General features: G+C 44.0%; 1 protein-coding gene across 1 annotated transcript; it reads left to right on the top strand.

Moving 5' to 3' along the window:
- The first annotated feature begins 5,595 nt into the window (after positions 1–5,595).
- Plaat5 (phospholipase A and acyltransferase 5) lies at positions 5,596–25,807 on the top strand. The gene is made up of 6 exons (XM_052173336.1): positions 5,596–5,758; positions 6,255–6,348; positions 7,203–7,317; positions 11,039–11,147; positions 23,352–23,611; positions 25,622–25,807. Exons 1-6 carry the CDS (start codon positions 5,611–5,613, stop codon positions 25,712–25,714), a joined length of 819 nt encoding a protein of 272 aa, XP_052029296.1. The 5' UTR covers positions 5,596–5,610; the 3' UTR covers positions 25,715–25,807.
- Positions 25,808–26,352: the final 545 nt, after the last annotated feature.

Here is a 26,352-nt window from a genome sequence, read left to right as displayed (position 1 = left end):
GGGAAGCTGACCTTCACTCATGGACCTGCTAACTACCCCATCTGTGTCTGAAGCACTCGGCCATTTCAAAGGGAAGCCCGGGGCCGGCTCATCTGAGCGAGGGCTTTTGTTTTCAGGCTCACCTGGGCCTTCAGGGGATCCTAGGAAGGGACCGTGCTGCTGCCGGTGGTACACGTGTGCAGGTTCCTTGAGAGGCCCCGCCCTCAGGTTCCTGGCTCCTCCTGCCTTCATTCCCTGGTCTTTCCCTCACTCCTCCTTTCCCCCCCAAGTTGTCCCTTGAGACCATTTCAACGTTAGCTGCAAATGCCAGGGACCAGCTGGGGTCACAAGAAAGTGGAGTGTGTAAAGGTCAGGGAGAGGAGGGTTCCCTCGGGCTCAGGCTCAGCACTGGCTAGAGGGGACACAGCCTCTGCTCTTAGGGCTCTGTCACCTCTCCCTGAGCTTCCCTGTGTTCACCTGTGTGTCACAAAGGTGACCATGGCAGGACCTTATGTTTGAGCCTGGGCCCATACTGCTGTGATTTAGGAGAGGCCTCTAGGCCTGGCTCAGATTCCAGTATAAAGTTCCCCTTTCAAAACAGCATAACGTCTCAACTTTAGCCTACTTTGGGAGATTTCCCGACTAACCATGGGGTCAGACTTGGCAGCAGGGAATTTCTGGCAGGGAGTTTCTGTACCGACAAGGGTTCGGTACAGTCGTTCCTGGGATGAGAACACCCCTGTAAGAGGCCTGGCCAAGGATGCGGCACAACTACCTCACCTGCTCTCCCCACCTAGAAGTTTGCCAGAAAGGTGAACTGTGGGGTCTCCACCGCGGGACCTACTGAAGAAAGCTCTTTGGGAGTGAAGTCCAGGAAATGGCCTTGCAGGCAGCTCCACCAAGCCTGAATGAGAAGCCCTGACTTGGGCCATAACTGAAAGCACTTTGGGTGCCAAACTAAGGAGTTTGTTCAGCTGCTGCTGGGTAGGTGGAGCAGGGGGGTTGAAGGTGATTCTGTGGGAAACCCAACCCTGGGTGTATTCAGAAGGAGAAATGTTAGTCACAGTGGGGAGGAGAAACACAGTGGAGAGACCAGTTGAGCCAGGATATAGTGCCCTACACTGTAGTCAGATCTGGGTCCCCAAGGCCAGTGGTGCCCTTCCCCCACCCTGCCCTCCCTCAGTCCTGCGGTGAAATTAGAAGGGGGGAGCATGTGCTCATTTGCTTGGCTTGCCACAACAGACTACAGCAGGCTGGGGGTGGGGTGGGGGGAGACGGACTCCATTTTGTCTCTGTTCTGGAAGTTCAAGATCAAAGTCAGGTTTAGTTTGTCCTGGGGCCTCTGTTTTCTGGGCTGGAACCCCTTGTCCTCATGCAGTTGTCTCTGTTGGGAGGGTCTCTGCTGATCTCAAAACACCCCAGGAATCCATTCCCTAAAATGATAAAGGGACCTTTCTTCACTGGGGAGTCACTTTACAACATCTGGAAACTTGATAGAATAATTAGAGGGTGTGAACATTAGGAGTAAAACTAGTCAGGACAAATGGACAGAACTTGGCAGCTGGCCCACCACCGTTTGGCTTAGCTGGAATTATTTTTATGTATGTGGGAATTGGGTAGTCCAGTTTCATTTTTCTCAATATGAATAATAATTTCTCTCATTATCATATAAGTTCATTCTTTCCCTTTCCAGTGATGAACAAGGTCATCCGTGTCTTGCATTAGGTTTTCATGAATGAACAGGAGTGTTACCAACTACATTCTATCCCATGGTTCTTGTGGTACTCATTCATTTCTTATTTTTCATTTATGTGTAGTGTATGCTGGGTATGCTATGTGAGTGCAGATACCCACAAAGGCCAGAGGAGGGCATCAGATTCCCTGGAACTGGTATATTGGCAGTTGTAAGCTGCCCAGTGTGGGTGCTGAGAATCAAATCTGGGTCCTTTCTAAGAGCAGGAGGTGCTCATAATAGTTGAGCCACCTGTCCAGCCCCTTAGTAAAATACCGTAACAAAATATTTTATAGCTTTTTATCTGGAAAAATAAACTGAAAGCATCAACCATCCATGAAAACATAGATCAGTAAGATCTCTAACATATTGCTGGTAGAAATGAAATTGATATTTTCAGTTAGAAAAGGTCCTAGATTTTTATAGTAAAGCTGAAAATTATGTGCACCTTAGGGTATGAAGTCTCATGGACTTTCATGGATGGACATACCAAGACACATTCAGGTTCCTTTCCCACTGCTTCCGTCAAGGGAAGAAAAGCATACAATCAAACCTGTCCACCCAGTAGCTTTATCATTGGGTCAATAAATCATGGTATGAACACACAGTTTACAGTCTCTACAGTAATATTAGTGTGTATTGGGTCTCTGTAACCACCACAGGCAGCAGAATAGCCCCTAGGAAGCAAGAAGGTGTTTCTGTTCAACACTGCTACGTAGCTAGTGTTGTCTCAAACTTTTCAAGTCTGACTGAGTATTTTAGGCAAGTTTAAGCACAGCACAATTTGGTAAAAACAAGTGATAATTAACTCAATCCTGTATGCACAATGAAATACAAAGTAAGCTAAATATTGGATATGACCACATTAAAAGTCTCTGTAAAGGCTGGAGAGAGGGATGGCTCAGCAGTTAAGAGCATCGACTCCCAGAGGTTCTGAGTTCAATTCCCAGCAACCACATGGTGGCTCACAACCATCTGTAATAAGATCTGATGCCCTCTTCTAGTGTGTCTGAATACAGCTACAGTGTATTCACATATATAAAAATAAAATAATCTTTAGAAAAAAAAAGAAAGTCTTTGTAAGGTACATGAGATGCCTTGATGCATTCTATAGCTTGATGAAAAAAACAAGCTTGACAAGGGTCTGGGGAGAGGATCTGCTGTGGTCTCAGCCACACATCGCAAATGTTGCCAAGGTAGATAGCAGGTTATAGATCTCTTCCTTTGAAGGAACAATCCTATGTGTCTAACAGTAAAGGTTTCCTAGTATTTATCTGAGGGCACAAGAACCTCCTTGCCTCCTACACATGAGCACGTCATAGAAAATGTTGGAAGAAATGATAGTGGCTCTCAGTGCTTTTGCTAAGAGTATCAGTTGCTTTTTTTTTTTTTCTGTTGCCATGACAAAAACCAATACCACAGCAGCTTATAGGAGTTGCATCTTATTTGGCCTTACTTTCTAGAGGGATAAGAGTTTGTGATGCTGAGAAAGCATAGAAGCAAGCAGCAAGTGTGGAGGCGGGAGCTGGAGACTGAGAGCTTGGACCCAACCACGCCCACAAAGCAGAGGGTGCACTGGATGTGGCACAAGGCTTTTTTCTCCCACAACCCAGCACCATCAGCAAGGGCACACATCCTAAACCTCCCTATTAGTCAGGGTTCTCTAAAAGAGCAGAACGGATTGAATGAACGAATAAATACCATGGGTAGTCCTACAATGACTGTCTCGTGATGGAAAGGCCAAGACTCCAGGAGTTGGTTAATCCTCCAGAGTAGATATTTCTGCAGTCCTCATCTGGTGCTGGAGTCTGGAAGGAGCCCTGAAGAGCTATTGGTCTTTAGCTATGTTGGAATTTTGAAGAATCAGGTTCTAATACTATTGAAGGAACGCTGTAGCAGCAGGATAGAGGAACTTGCCAGCGAGGGTAAGGGCAAGTAGGCAAAAAGCAGAAGCTTCCTTCTTCTATGTTTTGTAGTGTGTGTGTGTTACCAGAAAGGCTGTTCCAGAGTTAAGGTGGAACCTCAAATAAAAATAAATCCCTCGCTGGTGAGTCAGCTGCCTGGGTTTTAGGTGATTTCAGATGCAGTCAAGTTGGCAACCAAGATCAGCCATCACACGCCCCAAGCAGAGCCATGAACCAGGGACTAAACGTTCAAACATCTGACCCTAGGGTGCATTCACTCAAGCCATGATAGCATGCTGTAACAGACCACTGCAGATAACAAAAATGTCTCCATGTTCCCCAGGCTGGGATGTTCAGGACCTGTGCCAGCGGATTCAGTGTCTGATGAGAGCAGTTTTCAGGGTCATAGACAGCAATGCCTAGATACATATACGAAGGGTGAGGGGGCCCCAGCTCTGTAGGGGCCTTTTTGCAAAGACTCGGGTCCCATTCATGAGGAGTTTGCCCTTGGAGTCCAAGTTCTCAAAGTCTCTCACCAACTTTATCTACTTAGGGTTAGGATTTCACTCTGAATTTTGAAAGGACACAGATATCCATGCCAGACATCATTTAAAAAAAATAAAGCTCCAATCATGAAAAAAAGAAAAACCAAAACAAAAACCCAAGGTATTAGGTATGTAAAAGGGGTTTGGAAAAAATAGTTAAAAGATAAGAGGAAATCAATGAATAAAGAAAATATTTTATTCAACCACAAAGAATGACTTTTCCTTGTTTGCAGGAACATGGAAGGAAAGGGGGATCAGATGAAACAAATTAAGCCAGACTTAGAAAGACAAGTAGCTGCATGTTCTCATGCGTGGATGTGGACGTTAGGAATAATAATAGTAAGGGCGTGGATGTCTGCAAGGGACTGTGAAGGATGTGAGGTTGAGATGATGGTAAGGGAAGGAGACTTTATAGTGAATTTGACCAAAGCACATCAAACACATGAATGAAAATATCCCAAGTCTGGGTGGGTAGAGTCACTGTCTGTATGGAGTCCTGCGGCTGAACACGAGGATCGCTTGAGCCCAGGAGTTCTGCCTCAGCAGTGCGAGGTCCCACGGTAAAAAACTAAGGAAAGGACACCTTAGACTCAGGGTGAAGAGGGATGGAAAGCAGGGGATGTAGGTGGAGCTTGTGTTCTGGGTGTGTTCTGAGGGTCCACCTTTGTATAAACATATATTTATTTAGCTTTAATTTCAAAAAGATTTATTTGATGTGTATATGTGTGTCTGTATACCATGTGCATGCCTAGTGCTAGCGAAGGCCAGAAGAGGGCGTCAGATTCTCTGGAACTGGAACGGGGGTGGGGTGGGGTGGGGTAGGGTTACGACCCCTGGTTGTGAGTGGCCAGGTGAGTGCTGGAAACCTAATCTGAGTTCTTCACAAGAGCAGCAGGTGCTCCCAACCCTCGCCATCACGCCAGCTTCCACATTTAGCTTTTGTGTCTCATGCTAGCGCAGGCTTGCCTGGTTTCCACTGTGTGGAGAAACTGAAGTGTGCTTCCCACCCTTTATATAATCCGGTCTGAAAGCCCTCGGTGTGTCTGAGGTTAGCAGCCTCAGGTGCTGCCTCTGAGACTTTGGGACCGCATCTTTGCGTGACTCATGAATGACCTAACTCCTGCGTGGAGCGCCTGCCTTTCCGTTGAGTTGCTGGGGCGCCTTCCTTCGCGCCAGTGTCCACGCATACGCTTACTGCACAGGTGCAGCAGCCCACACCCCACCCGCTTCCCCGCGTTCTACCGGCTTCCCCGCGTGCCCTCACATCGCGCGTCCCGCGCCACGCGCTCTCGCCGCCGTTTGACGCGCGCTCCCTGGAGGCGACGCCCCACCTCTCTCACCTCCGGTTCTAGCCCCGCTGGCCCCGGCGCCCATGATCCCGGGGCTCTGCGGACCCTGGTCCGCGCCTCTTTGTAGGCGCGTTGTCCCTGTCCCCGCTGGCCACAGCGGGATGGGCCTGAGCCCAGCAGCCAGCGGGGAGTACGGGATCCGCCTTTCCAGGGTCCCATGGCCACGCCCCAAGCAGATCTCAAGGACCACAAGTATTGAGTCAAGTGACAGTCAATCTACAACTGGACAGTCAACTGTAACCCACTCAGGTCTGCCCAGGAGTGGGGTCTCTCCCTCGAAGTCTTTCCGGGTGGTTCCCAGTGATTGGCCCCTGCCAGAAATGGCTTGGCAGTTGCTTGTGGCTAGACAGCTCCCATACAAATTTTATGGAGGGCAAAGTAGGAACCTACACAGTTCTAATTATTTAATACACACACACACACACACACACACACACACATTATATATATATAATTTATTATTTATTATTTTTATTTATTTATTTTTTTGAGATGGGGTTTTGCGATGTAGCCCTGGCTGGTCTCAAACTCCAATATATAGGTCAGTTGGCCTGGAACTCAGAAATGCATCTGCTTCTCTGCCTTCAGAGTGGTGGGTTTAGAGGCACACCACCACACCTGTCTTCAGACACCATTCTAAATAAGAACATGCAGTCCACTTTTGGTTGGTCTTTCATTAGGGGCTCACGCCTTCCCCCGTAGAGGCAGCTGTGTATTAAATCTCTCCCCTTCCTTCCTGAATTAGACTCTGCGAGTTCTCAAGCGCTGTTGGTCCAGTTCTTGCCGAAGCAACTCAAGCAAGACCGCCAATTAGAACAGGCCCGAAACTTGCGGCAGGGGTAAGATTCTTAGTATAAGGACTGGGGCTTTGGGTGCCAGAAGCCTTTCTGAAGAGCTGACTTAGATGCTAGTTCTGCAGAACACTGTCCCCACTCCACCCCCACCTGCCTCCTCCAGGTGGCTTCTGTTTTAATCTGCCAACAACAAACCAGTTGAATAGCACCTGCAGGGTAAGATTGAACTAGGCTGTAGACCTGATGGCTGTTGGTGTATCTTGAAGTTTTTACCCACAAGACCACTCTCCAGACTCATGAAAGTTGAGAGGGTTTATAGGAGTACAAACCAACGAAACCAACAAAGACTTGAGGAGGCTTGTGCCTGGGTATTAGGTTAGGGCAAGGAGAGTTTTTAGGGTTTTTATAACAATCTATTATAATCTTCTCTCCTTTTAAAATCAGTGTGTATCACTGATCTTTGGCCACAGGTTTAATACATAACTGGGGTGTTTTAGGGAACGGCAGGGCCTGCCAATCCAAGATGAATTATTGCCGAGCATGGCAGGATGTCCTGCTCTTTGTAGAAAGTTATGGTGCTGTGGGATTTCTTAAGGTGGCTCTTGCCAGCACTCCCTCTGGCTGCATTTTGTCTGAATTTGAGACCAGGGACTCCGCTTTGAATGCGACACCTCTTACCTCCGCATTCAGTTTTAAGCAATTGGAGAAAGCCAGGGCGAATGAGCTGCGCTGCTTGAAGGCGAGCGTCTCCATGGAATCAAGTTCGCAGGTGTGTGAGGGTTGTCTCTTTCCACGACAAAACTGAAAGGTGTCGTAAAAGCACAGATCTGGTCGGCCACACAGACTCTCCAACAGCCATGGCATGATGTTTACAATGTGATTGCAAAACCATTTTATAGAGAGAAGCCGGAAATTAATTTGGAGCTCACACCCAGTAACAGTAAGAAGAGGACAGAGCTGGTTCCAACATCAAGTTCAGAGATCGAAGGCACACAAAAAAATCAAGCAGCTGAGGTGCGTATCCCAGGAATCGATAGGACGACTGTTTTAGTTTCCTGGTCGTCGCTCACATCCTAACATTTTTACAGGACCAATGCATGTGTCTCTAGTGCCACAACCGAAGAGAATTTCTGGTGTTCCTTTAAGTCCCCCAGGGGACTGCAAACATTTCTGTCAGTGTCAGGGGGTCTGTTCAAATGATACTTCCAAGGAATAATTTATATAATCACAGAATGGTACTAGTTGGCAATGGTTATGGGTATTCATAGGATGTTGCAAGGTTTCGATAGCCACTGGCTTTCCAAAGGAACTAAAAGTATCTGAAGATAATTTGGCTCTGGATTATATTTTAACTCCCCGTGACCATCGTGTTTTCTCCTCTGCCTTGCAGAATCTTTAGCACAGGTGCAGCCCCCTCCCTCCCTCCTCACCATCTCTCTCTCCCTCCCTCTCTCCCTCCCTGTCTCTGTTTCTCTTTTGGAAGCTTCCCCTCACATTCCTAAGTAATGATCTCCTCCTCCCAGCTCCCCATGGCAACGCTGATGTCTGGTTACCAGCTGAAGAGTTAGTGTGCTCTATAAACGGACCGAGCACCTTGGATTTGGTTCTAGAGTTGAAAGTGACACTCTTACCATGGCCTTGTTCACCTGTCCAAGGCAAGAACACAACTTTGTACCCACTTCCTTGCTCTATGCCCACTTGGTTTGACTTATGATGCCTTTAGAATCTGGCTTTTTGATTTGGGTGCCTGTTTCTGGGAGAAGGCCCAGAGCTGAGCTGGCAAGGAAACAAGCAGCGGATACCTGAAGGGGTTTGAAGCAACAGGGATTTCAGAGCAGGGTGGGAGCAGAAGAAGAGTTCTCAGGGTAAAGTACTCAGAAATTGAACACTAGAATGTTGGTTGGGGTTGGAGGCCACATGGGAGGGTAGATATAAGTTCCTGCTGTTCACAAAAATTCGGGAAATGAGAGAACTTAAGGAGAGGGCCCTTGAGTCTAGTGTTCATAAGACTTTACTAGACTTTACTGTCCGCTTTTCTAAACTGTCTAATGACAAGGTTGCAAATGAAAACTCAAAACTCCCCCAAACTCAATAAAAGTATTTGTTTAATGAGCACGGGGGTTTATCTGCATGTATATAGGCGCACCACATGCATGAAGTGCCCATGGAGGCCAGAAGAGGACACTGGATACCCTGAACTGGAGTTACAGGTAGTTGGGAGCTGCCATGTGAATGCTGGGAACTGGACCTGGGTCCTCTGGGAGAGTAAACAACCACCAGTTCTATTCAGCTCGGTGCCCATGAGCCACGGTGACCTGTATGGCATGATAATCCTCAGGGTGTGGTAATGGCTCACATACTTTGGAGGTAACCAACAGTTCTGTAATTGTACTTAAGGGAAGGCCCTGGATCATGAAATCCATATTTTTAAATGTTTTCTTTTAAAAAAGTTTTTCCTTTTTATCAAAACTAGATTATTTTCTCTTACACTAGATCCTAATTACTTGACTGATTGTTCTTGACTTCTAGTTCCTTCTCCCTCCCCTCTCCTCTCATCTGGATCCACTCCATTTCTGTATTTCATTATAAAAGAACAGGCTTCTGTCTTAGTCACGGTTTCTATTCCTGCACAAACATCATGACCAAGAAGCAAGTTGGGGAGGAAAGGGTTTATTGAGCTTACACTTCCACACAGCTGTTCATCACCAAAGGAAGTCAGGACTGGAACTCAAGCAGGTCAGGAAGCAGGAGCTGATGCAGAGACCATGGAGGGATGTTTCTTACTGGCTTGCTCAGCCTGCTCTCTTATAAAACCCAAGAATACCAGCCCAGAGAGGGTACCACCCACAAGGGGCCCTCCCCGCTTGATAGCTAATTGAGAAAATGCCCCACAGTTGGATCTCATGGAGGGACTCCCCTAACTGAAACTCCTTTCTCTGTGAAAACTCTAGCCTGTGTCAAGTTGACACATAAAACCAGCCAATACAGGCTTCTAAGAGATAACAACAAAACATAAAATAAAATATAGTAAGATAAAACAAAACCCCAACCCTATCAAATCTAACATTGCACAAGACAAGCCAACAAAGGAAAAAGCCCAAGAGAAGGCATAAGAATCGGAGACCTAGTCTTTCACACACTCAGGAGTCTCACGAGCATACTAAACTGGAAACCATTGTGTGTATGCAGAGGATGTGGTGCAGACGCGTGTTGTTCCTGTGCCTGCTGCTTCAGTCTCCGTGACTTCATATGGCCTTTGTGCCCTTGATAGAGGGTCTTGTTCTCCTGTTGTGCTCCATAACCTCTGACTCTTACACGCTTTCCTCCTCCTTCCCAGGGTTTCCTTAGCTCTGAGGGAAGGGATTTAATGGAGTCACTGAAATCCATTTTTCATTTTACAATAGGCCGTGAGCCTGGTTTTGGCTGCCCTCTAGTGGCCAATTACTTGTCACTGCATTTCCTCTTCGGGCAGAACAGGAGAGCTGGTTTTGCTGGGAACTAACTGGTTCCGTTTGGGACTTGTTAGTAAGGACCCTTGTGAAGCTCTTTGTATTCCTCAGCTCTGGTTCCTTCGGTGAAGCATTGCGGTGTAGACTGTACGCCTTGTGCCTAGAAAAAGGCATTCCTCCAGTGAGCAGCGTTTGCAGAACAGATGTGTAGGTCTTAAAATAATATTTTCTACGCCAAAGTCAAGATGAAGCTTGGAGGAACTGCCTAGACAGCACATGGGAGGGTCTGAAAATGTGACCGAAAACAGGCAAATGCTGTGGGGTATTTCCTTTTAAATGAAAAAAATATTTATTTTATGTTATGTGCATGGTTGCTTTGTCTGCTTATATGGATGTGTACTATGCGTGTGCCTGAGGTCAGAAGAGGACATTGGATGCCCTGGAACTGAAGCTATGGATAGTTATGAGTGTCTGTGTGGGTGCTGGGAATTGAACCTGGGTCTATTCTAAGATCCAGGTGCTCTTAACCTCTGAGCTATCTCTCTAACCCTGTGAACAAAGTTTTTTTGTTTTGTTTTGTTTTGTTTTGTTTTTTAACTGCTGAGCCATCTCTCTGGCTCCCACACTTAGGAATAAGTTCAGGATGGACTCGGATTGCCGGTTCTCTGAATCCCGAGTTCAGAGCTGTGGAAGTCTGTTGTGCTTTGAAGTGCCCTAGGTGTCTGGGGCTCACAAGAGGATCTGTTGAGCATGGCATCAGAGGGACTGATCTGGAGCACAGTGTGGGTGGTTCTATTCCCAGTGGTGCTTCTGAAGGCAATGGTTAACTTCAGTGGCACAGTGGCATGACCCAAGGTTGCAATACCGACTGGGATAGACGGCCCAACTGCTCAGCCAGGAATGTATACTGAGAGATAGCTGAAGAGGGCCTCGAGAAGGGCACACACCTCAGCTGCACTGGATGGTGTGTGCAAGGCTGGCACACACATTCGGGAGGTTCCCAGGGACCCTGGTGCTTCTCTTATGCTGGGTGAATGGTAGGGGTTTTGAGTGCAGAGCATGTGTGGCACATTCAGAGCTGAGAGTCAGCACACCAGTACTGACACTCCAATATTGTGATAGGGAGGGGGACATCCTGTGGTATACTGGTGAAGAGGGTTCAGGTTGGCTTTCTTTTTGTCAAGTGATGGGCCACAGAGAGGGGCTCTACATCTAGGCTGAGCTGTGGCTCTGGTGTTCCTTAGACATGTGTAGTTTATCTGCCTCTTTCTTTCTTCCCATCATAGGGCAGTGCAAGACCTAGACCTGGAGACCTGATTGAGATTTTTCGAATTGGCTATGAACATTGGGCCATCTATGTGGAAGATGACTGCGTGGTCCACCTGGCTCCCCCAAGTAAGAGTGGATGGATATGCTGCTGGGATAGCGGTTAGAAATGAGCAGAGTAAACGGAAGGATGGCCAACCACTGCTGTCCTCAGCCACCATCCTTTAGCGAGAAAACATTCCTGGACCATTATTTATTAGCAAGCACCAAGTATCCAACGTTTTAAGAATGACAGGAGTTCAGAGTGTTCCTAATATCCTTTTTCAACCTCTGTGTCCGATGCCAATCATTTAGTATCCTTCATCGCCCGAAGACACCGAGGACCATTGCTCACGCCACCTGTTTTATGCTGTTCCCACTTCTTTACTATCTCTGTTTCCTTCCTGCAGATAATCTCTAGGCCTCCTTATCCTAGGTCAGTGGTTCTCAACTTTCCTGATGCTGTGACCCTTTTGCACAGTACCTCACGTTGTAGTGGCCCCCCCAAACATAAAATTATTTTTGTTGCTACTTCATAATTTTGCTACTGTTGGTATGGCCTTAGGTAACCCCTGTAAAAGGGTCATTTGAACCCCCAAAGGGGTCACAACCCCCAAAGGGGTCACAACCCCCAAAGGGGGTCACAACCCCCAGTTTAAGAACCATTGCCCTAAGTGCTCTCCTGGTCTTTATCTCACTTCCTGTGGTTTCAGGTGGACTTGGGCTTTACTAAAGTGGAGATTTGCTGAGGGACCAGATGGTGAAAGTAGAAGGAGCTTAGAGAGGGATGTGAAACAATTTAAAATTGGAAGGGGTCTGGAATCACAGCTCATAGTAGCCATCTCAGGAGACTAGACCTTAGGGTAGGGTGGGGAGATGGGGGGTGGTAATCTGGTGCCTTTTGAAGTTTGTGTCCTGGGCAGTTCTTGCCGGCTCAAAGTGGGACCACAGAAAGGCACTGCCAAGGTCTTTGATTCCTGTGGGCTTTCTTCTGGGCTTCATATCCCACCGTGTCCTTGCCAGGATCTTTCTGAAGAGAAGGGCTCCTTTCTCCTCTCTTTTCTTCTCAGCCCAATAGGCTTCTGGTCTCCATTTTTTTCTATCTAGGAGCTTAATCACAGTGGTGACAGGAAGATCTGGAAGTAGCTGAGGGAGGAGAAAGAATATGACCAAAATAATATATCAATATATCCTATAGAATCTTCAAAGGATAAGTGAAAATAGTAAAACATCTATCTATCTATCTATCTATCTATCTATCTATCTATCTATCTATCTATCCATCCATCCATCCATCCATCTCGGCCTCCTTCCTGCAGCCTGTGTCCAGAACCTCTTCTGTAACTGTCTTTTGCTGCTTTGTGGGTTTCTTTCTTTCAACCTTTTTACCCTTTTTCTACCCTTTCAACTCCCAAACATCAAATAAGAGAAACAAAAGGAGAGAGGAAAGAGATCCCTGAATAAAGTTAGAGATCATAAATGGGGACACTTATTGTCAGGAGACTTCTTGCTGATTAGGGGCATTGAGTTCCTTGGGGGCAAGTTTGCTCTTCACTGTCAGGATCCCTAATTTCTTCTTCTGGTTGTATCTTCTTTGGGAATGGCTACTTAACAAACCATGACAAACGATGATCATCAACAACCAACAACCCACCACTCCTCTTGGGGCCCTGGAATCTATATACCCTATAAAAAGTTCCCAGAATTCCAAATATCACACAGTTGCAGAAACTATCTGCAGCTGGCTAAATCATACCTCTGCTAGAGTGGCTGTGGGCAGTCTGAACCAGCCCTGTATCGCACGCCTGGGATTAAAATGAAAACACAGTCTTATAATATTTCTGTGGCTTTTTTTTTTTTTAAAGAAAGAAAAACTCCCTAATTACCACTACAGTTCCCCATTTCTGTTTTAAGCTATTAAGTATTCTGGTTGGAGTGGGAAATTATAAACAGACATTTTCAATGAAGTAAGCACTTTTAGGTCAGAGGCCAGGGTTTGCAGGAGACCGCTCCTGCACTATTCTACTCTCTCAGTTTTGATGGTAGGCACAGCTTTTCCTGTCCCGTGGAGATATAAACAAACCCATGTCCCCAATACAAAACTTTCTCAGGTTTCCATTCGGATGTCAACACATCCTTGCAGTATATGGCTTGATTTCATGCCACAGGGCTTTGCTTTTTGTTTTTAGTTACCCAGTGTCTCTCAGCCACTATTTCTCTGCTTCCATTAACGTTCAGAAAATTTAAAGTGAATGGAGCCCTATTTAGTCCATCCCTGGGGGTCTTGATCCTTCCTTTTTGTTTAATAAGCATTTCTTTTAATGTGTGATTAGATCAGCTTCTTTGTCCTGTAGAATTGTGTGGTATACCATAATGTGCTGTATATTGTAATATGCAAAGAACTGCTTTATCTTACTGGAGACATATGCAGAGACAATGCCAGTCTTAATTTGTATAGGTATCTGCATAATAGCCATTACTTACAATAAATGTAGAATTACAGAATCGGCTTTTTCAGAACTCAAAACAATTGTCCATCGAAACTCTGAATATATATCAATGGTATGGTATACAAACTTTAGTTTTCCGCAAAAAGAAACACTTCTATATCTCTATCTCTATCTCTATCTCTATCTCTATCTCTATCTCTATCTCTATCTCTAACTCTATCTCTATCTCTATCTCTATCTCTATATCTATATGCCAGATTTCATTTCTTTTGGTGTCCCCATGATTACTTCTGGCCGGTAATGTTTGGTTATACAGAGAACAAGTAGGACTTTTTTTTTATAATTTCCTTGATTTGCTTCCAGGTGATAGAAACATTTTTTTTAAACCTTTACTATAAACATGATACTTTTTATGAAATTTTGAGGCTTCTAACACATTTCCTATTAATACTTGTCGATTTCTTCATTTCCTTGTGCGAATGGACCTGGCAAGCCCGAAGGAGATGGCATGTGGGTGATGCATCATGGATAGGTTCTGTTCTGGTTGCCTGTTGCAGTTGCATGAAGAACAAGGCTAATTTTGAATTATCAGGAAATTCAGCAGTTTCTATATGCAAAACAACTCTTTCTGCATATTGAGAGTAATTATATTAAGAGATCAGGGAAAATCTAGTAATACTATAAAGATTATGTACATCTCTGATTTTGGAACTGAGGTGTATTGATTTATTTTTTATTAAATTTTAATAATAATATTTTACAATATTATTTAATATAATAATATTGTAATTATATTTAAAAATGTAAATAAATACAAATAATATAATCAATGTACTATAACATAAAATACAAAAAATATATAGTATATAATATATGTAATATACAAAATATAAAATATAATACATAATATAATTTCTATTATATAGTAGATATAATATAAATGTTACATTACTATGCATTACCATATATACACTAATGCATAATAATATATTAACACTACATATTACATTATATATTATATATAATATATTATATACCATTCTATATTATATGAAATATATGAAATATAATATGAAATATATTATATGATAATATAAACATATCATCAAATATGAAATATAATATAGAATGGTATATATTACATATGATGTATATATGATATACATATATGTATATAATGTATATTATACATCTATATATGTGGTTATATAATATGTAATATATAATATCTAATATATGTATAGGTAACATGTTTTATATAGTATAATATATATTTAATACAGTTAGTACATTTAATATATTTTATATTTTTATTACTTTTTTATTTTTATTTTCTATATTATTTGTTTACATTCCAAATGATTTCCCCTTTCCCAGTTTCCCCCTCCCTATAAGTCCCATAAGCCCTCTTCCCTCTGCCTGTTCCCCAATGAACCCCCCTCTCACTTCTCTGTCCTGGTAATCCCCTACATTGCTGCATCAACCCTTTCCAGGACCAGGGCCCTCACCTTCGTTCTTTTTATTACTTTTTAATAATATAAATAAAAAATAACTTTGCTTATTTTGTCTGGCTTATAGCATGCCATTCACTATTATTTGCATCAGCAGAGAATGTAGGTGCCTCAGGAACTAGCATTCCTTTTACCATACATGGGAGAATCCAATGAATTATTTTTGTAAACTGAAGACACTTGTTTTTTTTTTTTTTTGCTAATAATTTTCCCCATAGTTGCCACAAGCTTTTTTTTTTTTGCCAACCTTCATTGATTACCCATAATTACATAATTTTAGCATTAATATAAAGTACTATGATTTCTGCCAGGTCTGTTCCCAACAATTGATGTAGTCTTGTTCTACCTTTGATTAAATCAGAAACTTTTTCTATGTAATTCTTTAATTTTTTACTTTGTGTGCTATGAAAATCCATCCCATAAAACCGTCTTCCTTTTCATTATGAGCCCAGTAGGAGAATGAGTCGAAGGCAAAATAACCAAAACACAATCATGTTTAGGGTCTTTGTGATCCAGATAACCATCTTACAGTCTCTGTTTCCCCAGAGTCAACTCTCTGCTGCGGCTGTTAACCATCTTGGAGTGTTTAAGTCTGAATCTCCTTGTAATGCTTGAAGCTAATTACTTGACTCTTTATCAGTTAGTCTAATGTAGGGCAGAGCCAATTAGTATCCTCCATTAATTTGTGAGAATTATTAAGAGTTCGTGACTGATCTCTTCTGATCTGTACCTTGTGTAGTCAAATTTTGTGTTAACTTATCTTATAACCCAAATAGTTAATAGAATCTCCTCTCTGTGGGTTTTGAGGAGCAATCTGTAAGCTCCAGCATGGCAGAATTCTTTGAGCTTCCTTAAATATTTTCTCTAAAGTATATGTGCCAGAATCAACCAACAAAATATCATCCATGTAACAATAGATAATGGATTGAAGAAATTGTTTTCAAATTATTTCTACTGGTTGTTGCATAAAATATTGACATAGAATTGGACTATTTTAAATTCCATGTGGAAGAACTTTCCACTGACATCTTTTAAAGTACCTGCGAAAGCAAACCTTTGCCTATCCTGCTCACACAAAGGAGTAAAAAGGCAATCTTTTAAATCAATTACTCTCATAGGCTATCCTTTAGGTAATAAAGAAGGTAAAGAAGTTCCAGGCTGTAATGAACTTGTAGCTGGACTTGTGACTACTTTAAGAGTTCTTTCTGTTACACCCTTCTCCACCCTTCCAACCCCCAAAACTAGATAAAAGAGAAAGAAGGCTAGAAGGGAAAGGGGGTGTTGATATCGTTAGACTACTTCCTGCTGATTAGGGCATCGAGTTCCTTGGGGGCAAGTCTGATCTTTGCCATTCCATTTCTTCTCATCTCTTTGTGCATGACCACTTGATAAACTATGGGGCAGTGGACCATGAGAGGTAGCCTGGTCCTTAGTTGAGCTAAAGGCTTTGAAGCCCCAGAGACCCTGTAGGGACGGTAGGAGCCTCACCAGCTTCCAGGCACCAGGCCCCTGTCACTAGCCCCAGCCCCCCACTCCCCATGGATTTGTGGCCATTAGCCAAGTAAGGGCAATGCTCCAAGCCCCTCCACATGTAGATGAGGTATCCCTAACATCTCAGACCAAGACAATAGGAAAGGGATGCAACCTGTGGTCTTAGGTCTGTCTCAAGACAGAGATCTCTATGCTAATGAGACCTGGAGGGTATGGCCAATAAGCTTCCCTTCCCAGACATTCCTCCCTGCAAAAGGTATTTAATCTCAGGCCCACCCTGAGAAGTGGGGTATGGTTTTACACATCTACTTCCCATCATGGCGATAAATGGTTTGGAACCATGGACTGTCTCTTTTCATCGGAATACGCCATGAAGAAGGCCTTCACCTACAGAGCCGCAGTCAAGTCTCCTGCAGAAGGTCTCTCTGCACTCACAGCCACGATTGCCACCAAGTCTGCTGCCATCAAGCAGAGGACTCTCCCTGTGGGACCAGCCAGAGTTCCCCCCTTTCTCAGCTCTTCCGTGCTCCCAGCAACACCTGGATGTCCAAGCCCCCGAACCATACATCCCTGGCCTCATCGCAGGCCGGTGAAACCCGAGCCATCTCTGGCTGTCTTGCACTTCAGACTATGCTTTCCCACCCTGAGGTACCTTGGTGCTTCCCTACAGCCCTGCACCCACCTGGCATAGCATGGGACAAGCACAGTCAAAGTCCCTTCATTCTGCCTCCCCAAGTGGCTGCACCCTGTGGCAGAGTGGATTCGGGACCCAAAACCCTACAAAACTGTGATAAACCACAACAACCACAAAAGCATCAGCATCAGCATCAGCATCAGCATCAGCAGCAGCAGCAACAGCAGCAGCAACAGCAGCCCCTCTTGACTTTCTTTTATATACCCTTTCAAGAGTCCCCAGAATTGCCAACATCATACACTTGGAGAAACTCTCTGCATCTGAACTGCTGGTGTAACCATGAGTGTTTGCAAGTGAATCAAGCTGCCACTGCCTGCCAACCTGTGATCTGAACTACCGCTTTCCAAAGAACACGGACAAGAGTTGCTCCAAAGAATCTTTCTGAACAGGTCTATTTTCCCCCTATTCTTTTTTTCACCACTACCTCTCCGTGGGTGGTGGGTTACAAGGAAGGTTAAGTTTAAGAACCATCACTAAAAATGGAATTTGAAAAAAAAGTTTACATTTCTATGTTTTTAAAACAAAATTCCCAATGTTCTGTTTTACCAAATGAAGACCCAGGAGCCATACACTGGTGAGAGCCTGCTAGCTCAGAGAGGCAGAGGAAGCACCCAGATGACCTCCACTCTCAACCGGTATTTCAGAAGGAAAAAACTAGTTCTCTTTCTCCACTCTGTCTTAAAAGCCCTTCAAACGGAATGCCCTTTCTTTCTACTTCCTGTGCGTCTTCCTATCCATCCTCCTGGTTTCCTCTCACTCTCTATGGGTTTTTCCTATTTACTCCCTGTCAGCTGGTTGCTTGCTCCATCTGACTCTTGACCTGTGGTTGACTTTATTTAATCTTGTTTACAAAGCTCTTGCATTAAAGGTATGTGCTAGGTCTGAGCTGCACCACAATCAGAAACAGGTTTTTCCAGTATACAACCTCAGAATTCACAGTGTAATCAAATATTTTGCAGCATTTTCCCCTTTTGTCTAAATAAAAGACTTTTTCTCTAACATCAATAAACTATATACTATCTGGTATATGAAATACACTCAGAGTGTTCAGTCCATTTATATTTGGCAACTTTGGAGAAAGTATTCTACTGTTCTATCTTGGTGAGTCCAAAAGTTCTGTAACTAACTTTCTGTCATAACTTGCATTTATCAATCTAAAAAGACCTACACATACTTTCTTAAATCCTAAACAATGTAAGCTTAATTGTGAGACTATAACTATCTAATCTTCAACCCCATCAAACAACTGAGAAGCATAAATATTTCCTGAGTAAACAGGAAGTAGAGAGCAAGATTCCAAAAACAATAGAAATGACAAGAGACTGTTGTTTCCTGGAGAGTCATCCAAGATTCCTCTGAAATGTTGGAGCATGCATCTCTTTGGCCTACCGGCCCAGAATACCTGACAGATTTTTCTGTGAAGCAGAAATTATAAGGGGCTTGCCTATCTTGTTCTGGCAGAGTTCAGAGTTCTTTCTTTGTGTCCTGCTTGTCTACAGCTTGGAGAGCATACTGTCAGCAGTTGAGCCAAGGGCAGTCTTCCCCTCCCCCATAATGGCTAGCTTTGCCCCATTTGAAGGAAACTCCATATGGAGGTTCTTCAATACCCATCATTTCTGAAGTAATATGGGGTTGCTGCCAGGAGCTGACATGTCTCAAAAGCCTTAAATTAATAAAACATCTTTAAAAGCCATATTTTGTGGATCTCTGAGGTTTTGGGGTACCATCTATCTATAGAATATTTGAGTAGGCAAACATTGCTTGTTTTTAGCTAGTTAGTATCTGTTCAACCTTGGAAACATTTCTATAATAAACTAGTATCTAAAGCTATGCATTTCTTATTTATCCTGAACAATTTGTAACAGTAGCTTTTAAAAGGACTAGAATGTAACATTGCATTTTTAAGAATTACATAGGTACAATACCTAAAAAAGAGTTGATACATAGTATGTTGTAACAAAATATAACCTTAAATTTGTATCAGTATATAGAAATCTATACCAATGTAACCAAATATAGCCTCAAATTTGTATGATTTGATACCAATGTAATCAAATACAATCCCAATCCTGCATCAGTAAACAAAGATCCATACCAATTTTAGATTTTTTTGGCTAGTAGTAGCATTATAGTTTTGAGTAGATTTAATGATCCACCCTTTATTCCTATATTATTCCTATATTCCCCTCTTTTTGTCTAAAGAAAAAGGAAAGAATTTTTAACATTTAAATACAGTAAACTGTTTACAATAATGAAACATTTTCTGCCAAGCTTTTCCTAATGTCAAGTTTGGTTGTATTTGGCAATTCTCGGATGAAGTATTTTTGAGTTCAGAGTTCTGTAGGTTTCCATTGCTGCAACAAATCATGTATGTCCCCATAAATTCATGGGTACATTAGCCACATTTGGCTTTAATTTTCCTATTTGTCCTTCTGGCCCTATACACGTGACCCTTCTTGTACATTGTTTTGTTTGAGACAAAGTTCCATTCTCTAGAAGCTGAATATCTACTTCCTGAAGAGGCCAATTTGGGTGCCAATATTTTGGTGAAATTACTGTTACATCTTCTCCTGTGTCTACTAACCTTCAATTTCAATACCATTTGTTTATATAAATGTGACTATTTATAGCAGCTTGGCAAAATACTTATTTTTGGTCTCTCCTGAATTTTTTATCTACTGAAGCTGTTCTTTGTTTACATCTACAGAACTATTGTTTTTAACAACAGACATTAAATCTTTTAATTGCTCTATGGTTGAGTTTCTCTGACAGGGATTGGGTTTGATATCCAGGCCTGCGGGAGCCCCCCCCCCCCCAGGACATTTCTCAATGGCAAAGGTTACCTTGTCTATCCTTTGTTGATCTTCAAATGTTTGTGTCATGTCAGTCTCCTATGAACTCAGCAATTTGACTACCCTGAGCTGTTTATTTTTTAATTTCTTATTTGAAATCCTCATCTATAATTCTTGGATATACAATGAATTCTTGGAAAGTCAGTCCACTCCTTTCCAAGATCGTTTCTCCTGTCCCTGAAGGGAAAAGGGCATAAACTCCAGTAGCTACTCAGTAACATTTGAGTTATTGTGGATGTTTACTTATGGCCAAGACTACAGAAGCATTAAATCTCTGATGCTGAGTGGACATTTTTTTCAGTCTGCATGTTAGTTCTTGGCCCACAAGAGGGAAACAGCGCATATTTTTTGCTGTGGGGCCTTGAGTGAGGCTCCCCATTTCATTTCCCAATGGCAAGAAATTGTTACAGTTTCTTTCCCTCCTGTGGGGAACTCCTGTTCTATTACTCTTGTTCTCCCCTTTCAGGAGCCCCTGCTTTCCCAGTGCTTCCACTTCCACCCGAATTTCTCCAGCTTCACAGCCAACTCTGTAACCTTTTTGGCAATGAGAGAGCAAAGTGAACTCTTTCGTTTTTCCCAGTTCAGCAATTTTTTTTTTTTTTTGCTTCTCAGGCCCCTCCCACCTGCAAGTTTTCCAATTGCACAGCTATTCTCTGTACCTTTTCTGAAACAGAATATAGGAAGAAGAAAAAGGAAAATCAGAAACTCCCAACTGGGAGGAAACCAGGGGATACTCCAGCAGTATCAGCTACAATAACATTCTTGCAGGCCTCTTGAAAAGAACTATCCATTCCTTCATTCTCTGCCATTTCCTCTATGGCTTTTTAAATTGAATTTTCCATTCTGCCTAGCCTCATGTCTGGGCACCATTTATAGCTGTCTTTTGCTACTTCATGTGTTCTTCTTTCTTCCACCCTTCTCCACCATTTTTCTATCCTTTCAGCCCCTAAAATTAGATAAGAGAGGAAAAAAGGGTAGAGAAGAGAGGAAAGAGATTCCTGAATAAAGTCGGGGATCAGAAAGGAGTGACATTATTGTTAGACTACTTCCTGCTGATTAGGGGCATCAAGTTCCTTGGGGTAAGTTTGATCTTTGCTGTCAGGATATTCAATTTCTTCTTGTTGCTGTTGTTTCTTCTTTGTGCAAAACTACTTAAACCAACCGACAACCACCAACCACAACCCACAAACCACCCACCCTGCCTCTTGGGCACAGCATGTAGTTTTGCTATCCCACTTTAAGCTCCTGGCAGACCATGCTAATAGCCCTGCTCAGGTTCTCTCAGATCCGAGGATGAAAGGCACACACACACACACACACACACACACACACACGTGCACACACATGCGCGTGCGCGCGCACACACACACATGCACACACACACACACACACACACACACACACACACACACACACTAGTTGGGCTCTTCTAATCCTCTCTCACCTAGCCTGTTGTTCTCTTCACTCCCAGACCTAAATCTACCCTCAGCTCAGTTCCTCAGTTGCCTTTAGTCCTAGCTCAGCACCCCAAATCTGCCCTCAGCTTAATTATGTTTCTAATATCCTGCCTGCTACCACAGGCCCAGTGGGGAAGCAGCTGATGGCCACTCTACCTGAGATCTCACATGGCTGGTGGCTCCTTCTCCCTTCAAAGCAAGGTGAACTTTTTCACCTCTCTTGCATCTGCAAGCCTGCCTGCAGGAAAACTAGAAGTCCTGCCTATTCTGCCCAGCTCATTGGCCACTAGTATCTTTATTGATTGATCAAGAACCAATTGGGGAATAGAACCTTCAGCATTCACATGGAGATTCTTGATCAAAACATCAGAACCACCCCCCACACTCAGGGGCCCAGCATTTATGTACCCTCTGAAAAGTCCCCAGAAACGTCACATAATCACAGAAACTATCTGCAGCTGGCAAAAAATCACAGCCCTGCTAAAGAACAAGGCAAATCACAGCCAGCTGCTGTAGACAATCTTAAGCAGCGCCCCATATCTCACACCTGGGATTAAAATGGAAACATATATTTCTGTTTTTTGTTTTTTCTTAAAGAAACCAAAACTCCGAAGTTGTCTCTACAAACCCCACTTGCATAACTAAAGAGATGGTTAGCAGTGATTCCCCTCCCTATCATCTTGCCTCTAAATTTGAAGTATGTCATCTCTGTGCCAATTAATAATGAATGACAGTGGTTCTATAATCACACTCTTTGTGCGGTCACTGCAGGGGCAAAGTAGGGTTGCTAGTGCAGCTAATTTGTGAAACCAGTAGATTTTCTTGGAATGCATAGGAATAGAATAAAAGACCTTTATTGTTTTTTGCTCTTGAGCAGCTTAGAAACATACGTACTGTGTGCAACCATATAGTTGGCTCCTGATGAAAAAGAAATAACAAAATGTTGTCCTTAATTGATATAATGGTAGATATTTGTGGGATACAGGGCAACAGCCTTGCAATATGTAATGACCACTTACAAATGATTAGCATATCCATGTCCTCTAATTTTTTTTTACTTTGCATGTGTAAGTGCATGCAATGTTTACTTTGCATGTGTAAGTGCGTGCAATGGTCTTGGTGTGTAGGCATGTTTTCATGCACTCACAGGTAGGGAGGCTTGAAGTTGGCATCCTGGATCTTTCTTGCTCACTCTCTCTCTGAACCTTACAGCTCACCAAATTTGTTGAATCTAGCTGGTCAAAATCTAGTCTGTCTCTCTCTCAAGTACTGGGATTATGGGTGGCTACCTTTCTTGCCTGACCTTTTGTTGTTGTTGTTTTTAGTCGGGGTTTTCTCTGTGTAGCCCAGGCTGTCCTATCATTTATTTTTGATGAGAATATTGGAAATTATCCCTCATAGTTGGTGTTTAGTGACCACCCATGTGGCCTCAGACAGGTTCCCCACCCTCTTGGAGCTTCTATGTCTTCTAAACACTGAGTGTGAGACAATACGGCAGCTTTCAAATGTTTCTTTTTCCTAAAGCTGGAGAGTCCCTCCTTGGTGGCAAGCCTTAATGAATCCCCTAACCCCCATATATGACAGCAAGTCTCTGAATGGGTGGCAGTAGAAATGAGCACAGAGTTCCAAATACTAGTTGGAACTCTCTCCCCAAGAAAAGTCTCTGGAAGGTTGGTCCTCCATGGTCCATTTAATACAACACCTTCTCCTCTAGCACACTCTCAGTTGATGTGTGATCCAGGTTCTCACAGAGAGTGGCTTTGCAAAGGTCTTGGGCAGAGCCAGTGCACCCTGTCCCTTTACTCCTTGAGCATTTCCAACTTGTGTGCTTGTTCCCAGGTGAGTTTGAGGCCGGCAGCATCACCTCTATCTTCAGCAACCGAGCCGTGGTGAAGTACAGCCGGCTGGAGGATGTGCTGCACGGCTGCTCCTGGAAGATCAACAACAAGCTGGACGGGACCTACCTGCCGCTGCCGGTGGACAAGATCATCCAGCGCACAAAGAACATGATAAACAAGATAGTGCAGTACAGCCTCATTGAGGGGAACTGTGAGCACTTTGTCAATGACCTCAGATACGGGGTACCCAGGAGCCAGCAGGTATGTCCCCGAGTGGCCAAAGATGGCCAGGCAAAGCTTGGCAGACACCAGATGTCGGGTACTGTTTGTTGGGCTGTGCTAATAATGTGAAGAAATATCACACCATCAGGAACATTGGCTTCTCAGCTCACAACTAGGGGTGGGCTCCTTCGGTGGCTTTCTTTTGAAGCTCTTCCTTGCTTTACAAAGTGGGCGTAGATCGGGGTAGATACTTGGCTGTCAGAGCTGAGAAGCTGTAACCTGTGGGCCACCATGGATGTAAGAACTGAGTGTTTTCTCCCAGGCCCCAGGCTCCCAGTATAACAACTCTGAGACTCAAATGTATTTACGGATACTTAGGCCCTAAGCTTTGGCTGATCCCTTGTTAGATCACAACTTAATATCCCATTTATTCTAATCTACCTTCTGCCCTGTGGCTGGCTGCTTCTGCTCAGCAACTATGCTTCTGACCTCCTCCACATCCCTGCGTGAATCCCTGCGTGAATCCTCCCGTCTTGGCTCTGTCCCACAATTCAATCTCCCTACCAATGGTCTCACCTATTTCCTGCCTAAGCTTACAGGCCAATCCGCATTTCATTGGCAGGTGCTGTATCCATACGGCACATGGAGTTTATTCTCTATAATTGGTGCTATGTATTATTATTTTAAAATTTTGAATTAGTATGTGACTCTGCTAAATTTGGAGGTTATAGAAAGTTTCCATAGCAGTGTCTAGCTGTTCAGGCTTTAAGCCATTTGTCAGGCCACCGATTCCTGTCCTCGGATCCTCTGTTGGGCCAGTGGTGGCTGTGTGCTATGTGTCGAGCATAGATGTGCCATTTGCCCACTCATGTCGCATGTCCTGCCCGGCTCATGCTGTGCTGGGCACAGATATGCTCTAATTCTTGTCATTTTACCTCCCTGACTCGCCCTGCATTCAGCCTGTAACCTGTCTCCTGCCCCAGGTAGGCTAGTGATATGCATACAATGCATGCGAGAGAGCCCTGAAGCCTAAATATCTGTAGCAATTTAAGCTGCTCTCATTAATAGTTGACTCTTATCAAAAAACTTCATGAAGGAATGTGCAACTCCTTTACAATCTCTCTCTCTACCTATCTATTAATCATCTATCTATCTCTATCTATATATTTATATCTATCTATCTCTATCTATATATCTCTATCTCTATCATCTATATATCTATCATCTATCTATCTATCTATCTCTATCTATCATCTATCTATCATCTCTCTCTATCTATATCTATCTATCAGCTCTCTCTATATCTATCTATTATCTCTATATCTATCTATCTATCTATCTATCTATCTATCTATCTATCAGGTTTTAAAGGGGGTTTTGATTTTTGGCGCTCCTGTGATTTTTATCTTATCTGCAGAGAGTGGGGCTCAGACGTCTCCCTATGGTTCACCTCTCCTGCTCCCCGCACTCCCTTTGTCCACTCTGTTTTCCTCCTTCTCCCTCCTCTGTACCTTCTGCACCTCTGCTTGCCTGCGCTCTGTTCTTGTGAGGCTTTGTGCTAGAAGCTTGGCGAGCTCTAGTATGAAAGACCTCCCAATGCCCATGAGCACTTGCGGAGGAGTTACAATACACGAGCTAAGTGTGAATCTTGATTTATGTGCAGTGGTGTCCAAGCGAGTTCCATCCCTTGCCTCTCAGAATCCCTTTTTGTTCGATGGCTGCGGCCTATCCCATGGAGAAATCCTTTGCTCCGCATATACTACTTGGGAGGAAGACCCTATACTGAATGGCTCCCAGAAAGAAGGCCAGAGGCTCCGTGGCCTGGGGAAAGGGAGACTGTCCTGCTTCGGGTGCCTGTCTTCAGATGCCCCTTTGCTGAGCCTCTGGAAGCGTTAGAGATTCGGGAGATGGAGGATAGTACGGTGGTCTCCTTCCTTGGGAACGCACTCCAGTTGGGTTGCATCCTGCAAGGGAAGAGAGGAGGAGGAGCAAGGAGGCGGGCCGGCTGCCACTGGTACCCACTCTGTCACCCTCCGCTGTGCTTTGCAGGTGGAGCACGCCCTCGTGGAGGGAGCGAAGGCTGCAGGAGCTGTCCTCTCAGCAGTAGTAGATAGCATACGACCCAAACCCATAACTGCTTGAAGGTGCTGCGAATTCCGACCGACCAACCGGAGGAAGACCTACTGGCAAACTGCAGAGCAAAGACCGCCTGTCTTCCTCCTTGCCTTTCTCACTCAGTAGCCCTGTTAAAAAGATTGTGAGTTTCTGGAAAGCTGGAATGTTTTTTGTTGCTTCCTCTGGCGTTCGTCCCCTAAAAAAGCTGAGGCGGCATGGGGAGGACCCGCTCTCTGCTATGAATCTTGTGTGTGTGTCGGGCACTGTTGGAGCCATGCCATGTGTTCATTTAATCGGAATCCTCTGCTTGTTCCTTAGGCCAGTTTACCCTGTGGAACTGGGAAACCATAGGAACATTCTGGGACCTTCCTTAGAACATTTCCAGAAACGAAAAGCTCTCCCCAGGAACTCTTCCTCTTGTTCTCAGCTCTCTCTACCTTCTCGCATTTATTTCAGTCCTGCCTTTTTCAGGCCCACTGTGTGGTCGGGGGTAGGGGTGAGGGTGGGGGTGGGGGTGGGGGTGGGGAGGACATCAGGGAAAGCTGCTGCTTTAGGGCCAGCTGGACCTTAATCTGGCGGGAGAGGCGGCTCAGTGGCTATGTGCCCTTGCTACTCTTGAGAGGACCAAAGTTTGGTTTCCAGGACCCACGTTGGTGGCTCCAGTG

This window comes from Apodemus sylvaticus, chromosome 1 (genome assembly GCF_947179515.1).
Source record: "Apodemus sylvaticus chromosome 1, mApoSyl1.1, whole genome shotgun sequence".
NCBI classification, from domain to species: domain Eukaryota; kingdom Metazoa; phylum Chordata; class Mammalia; order Rodentia; family Muridae; genus Apodemus; species Apodemus sylvaticus.
The sequence above is the reverse complement of the archived record's forward strand: the minus strand, read 5'-3'. Positions and strand labels throughout refer to the sequence as shown.

Coding starts and splice junctions, on each gene's coding strand:
- Plaat5 (XM_052173336.1), top strand. CDS start 5,611: ATGGGCCTGAGCCCAGCAGCCAGCGGGGAGTACGGGATCCGCCTTTCC. Junction 11,148..23,351: donor GGTCCACCTGGCTCCCCCAA/GTAAGAGTGGAT, acceptor GCTTGTTCCCAG/GTGAGTTTGAGGCCGGCAGC. Junction 23,612..25,621: donor GGGTACCCAGGAGCCAGCAG/GTATGTCCCCGA, acceptor TGTGCTTTGCAG/GTGGAGCACGCCCTCGTGGA.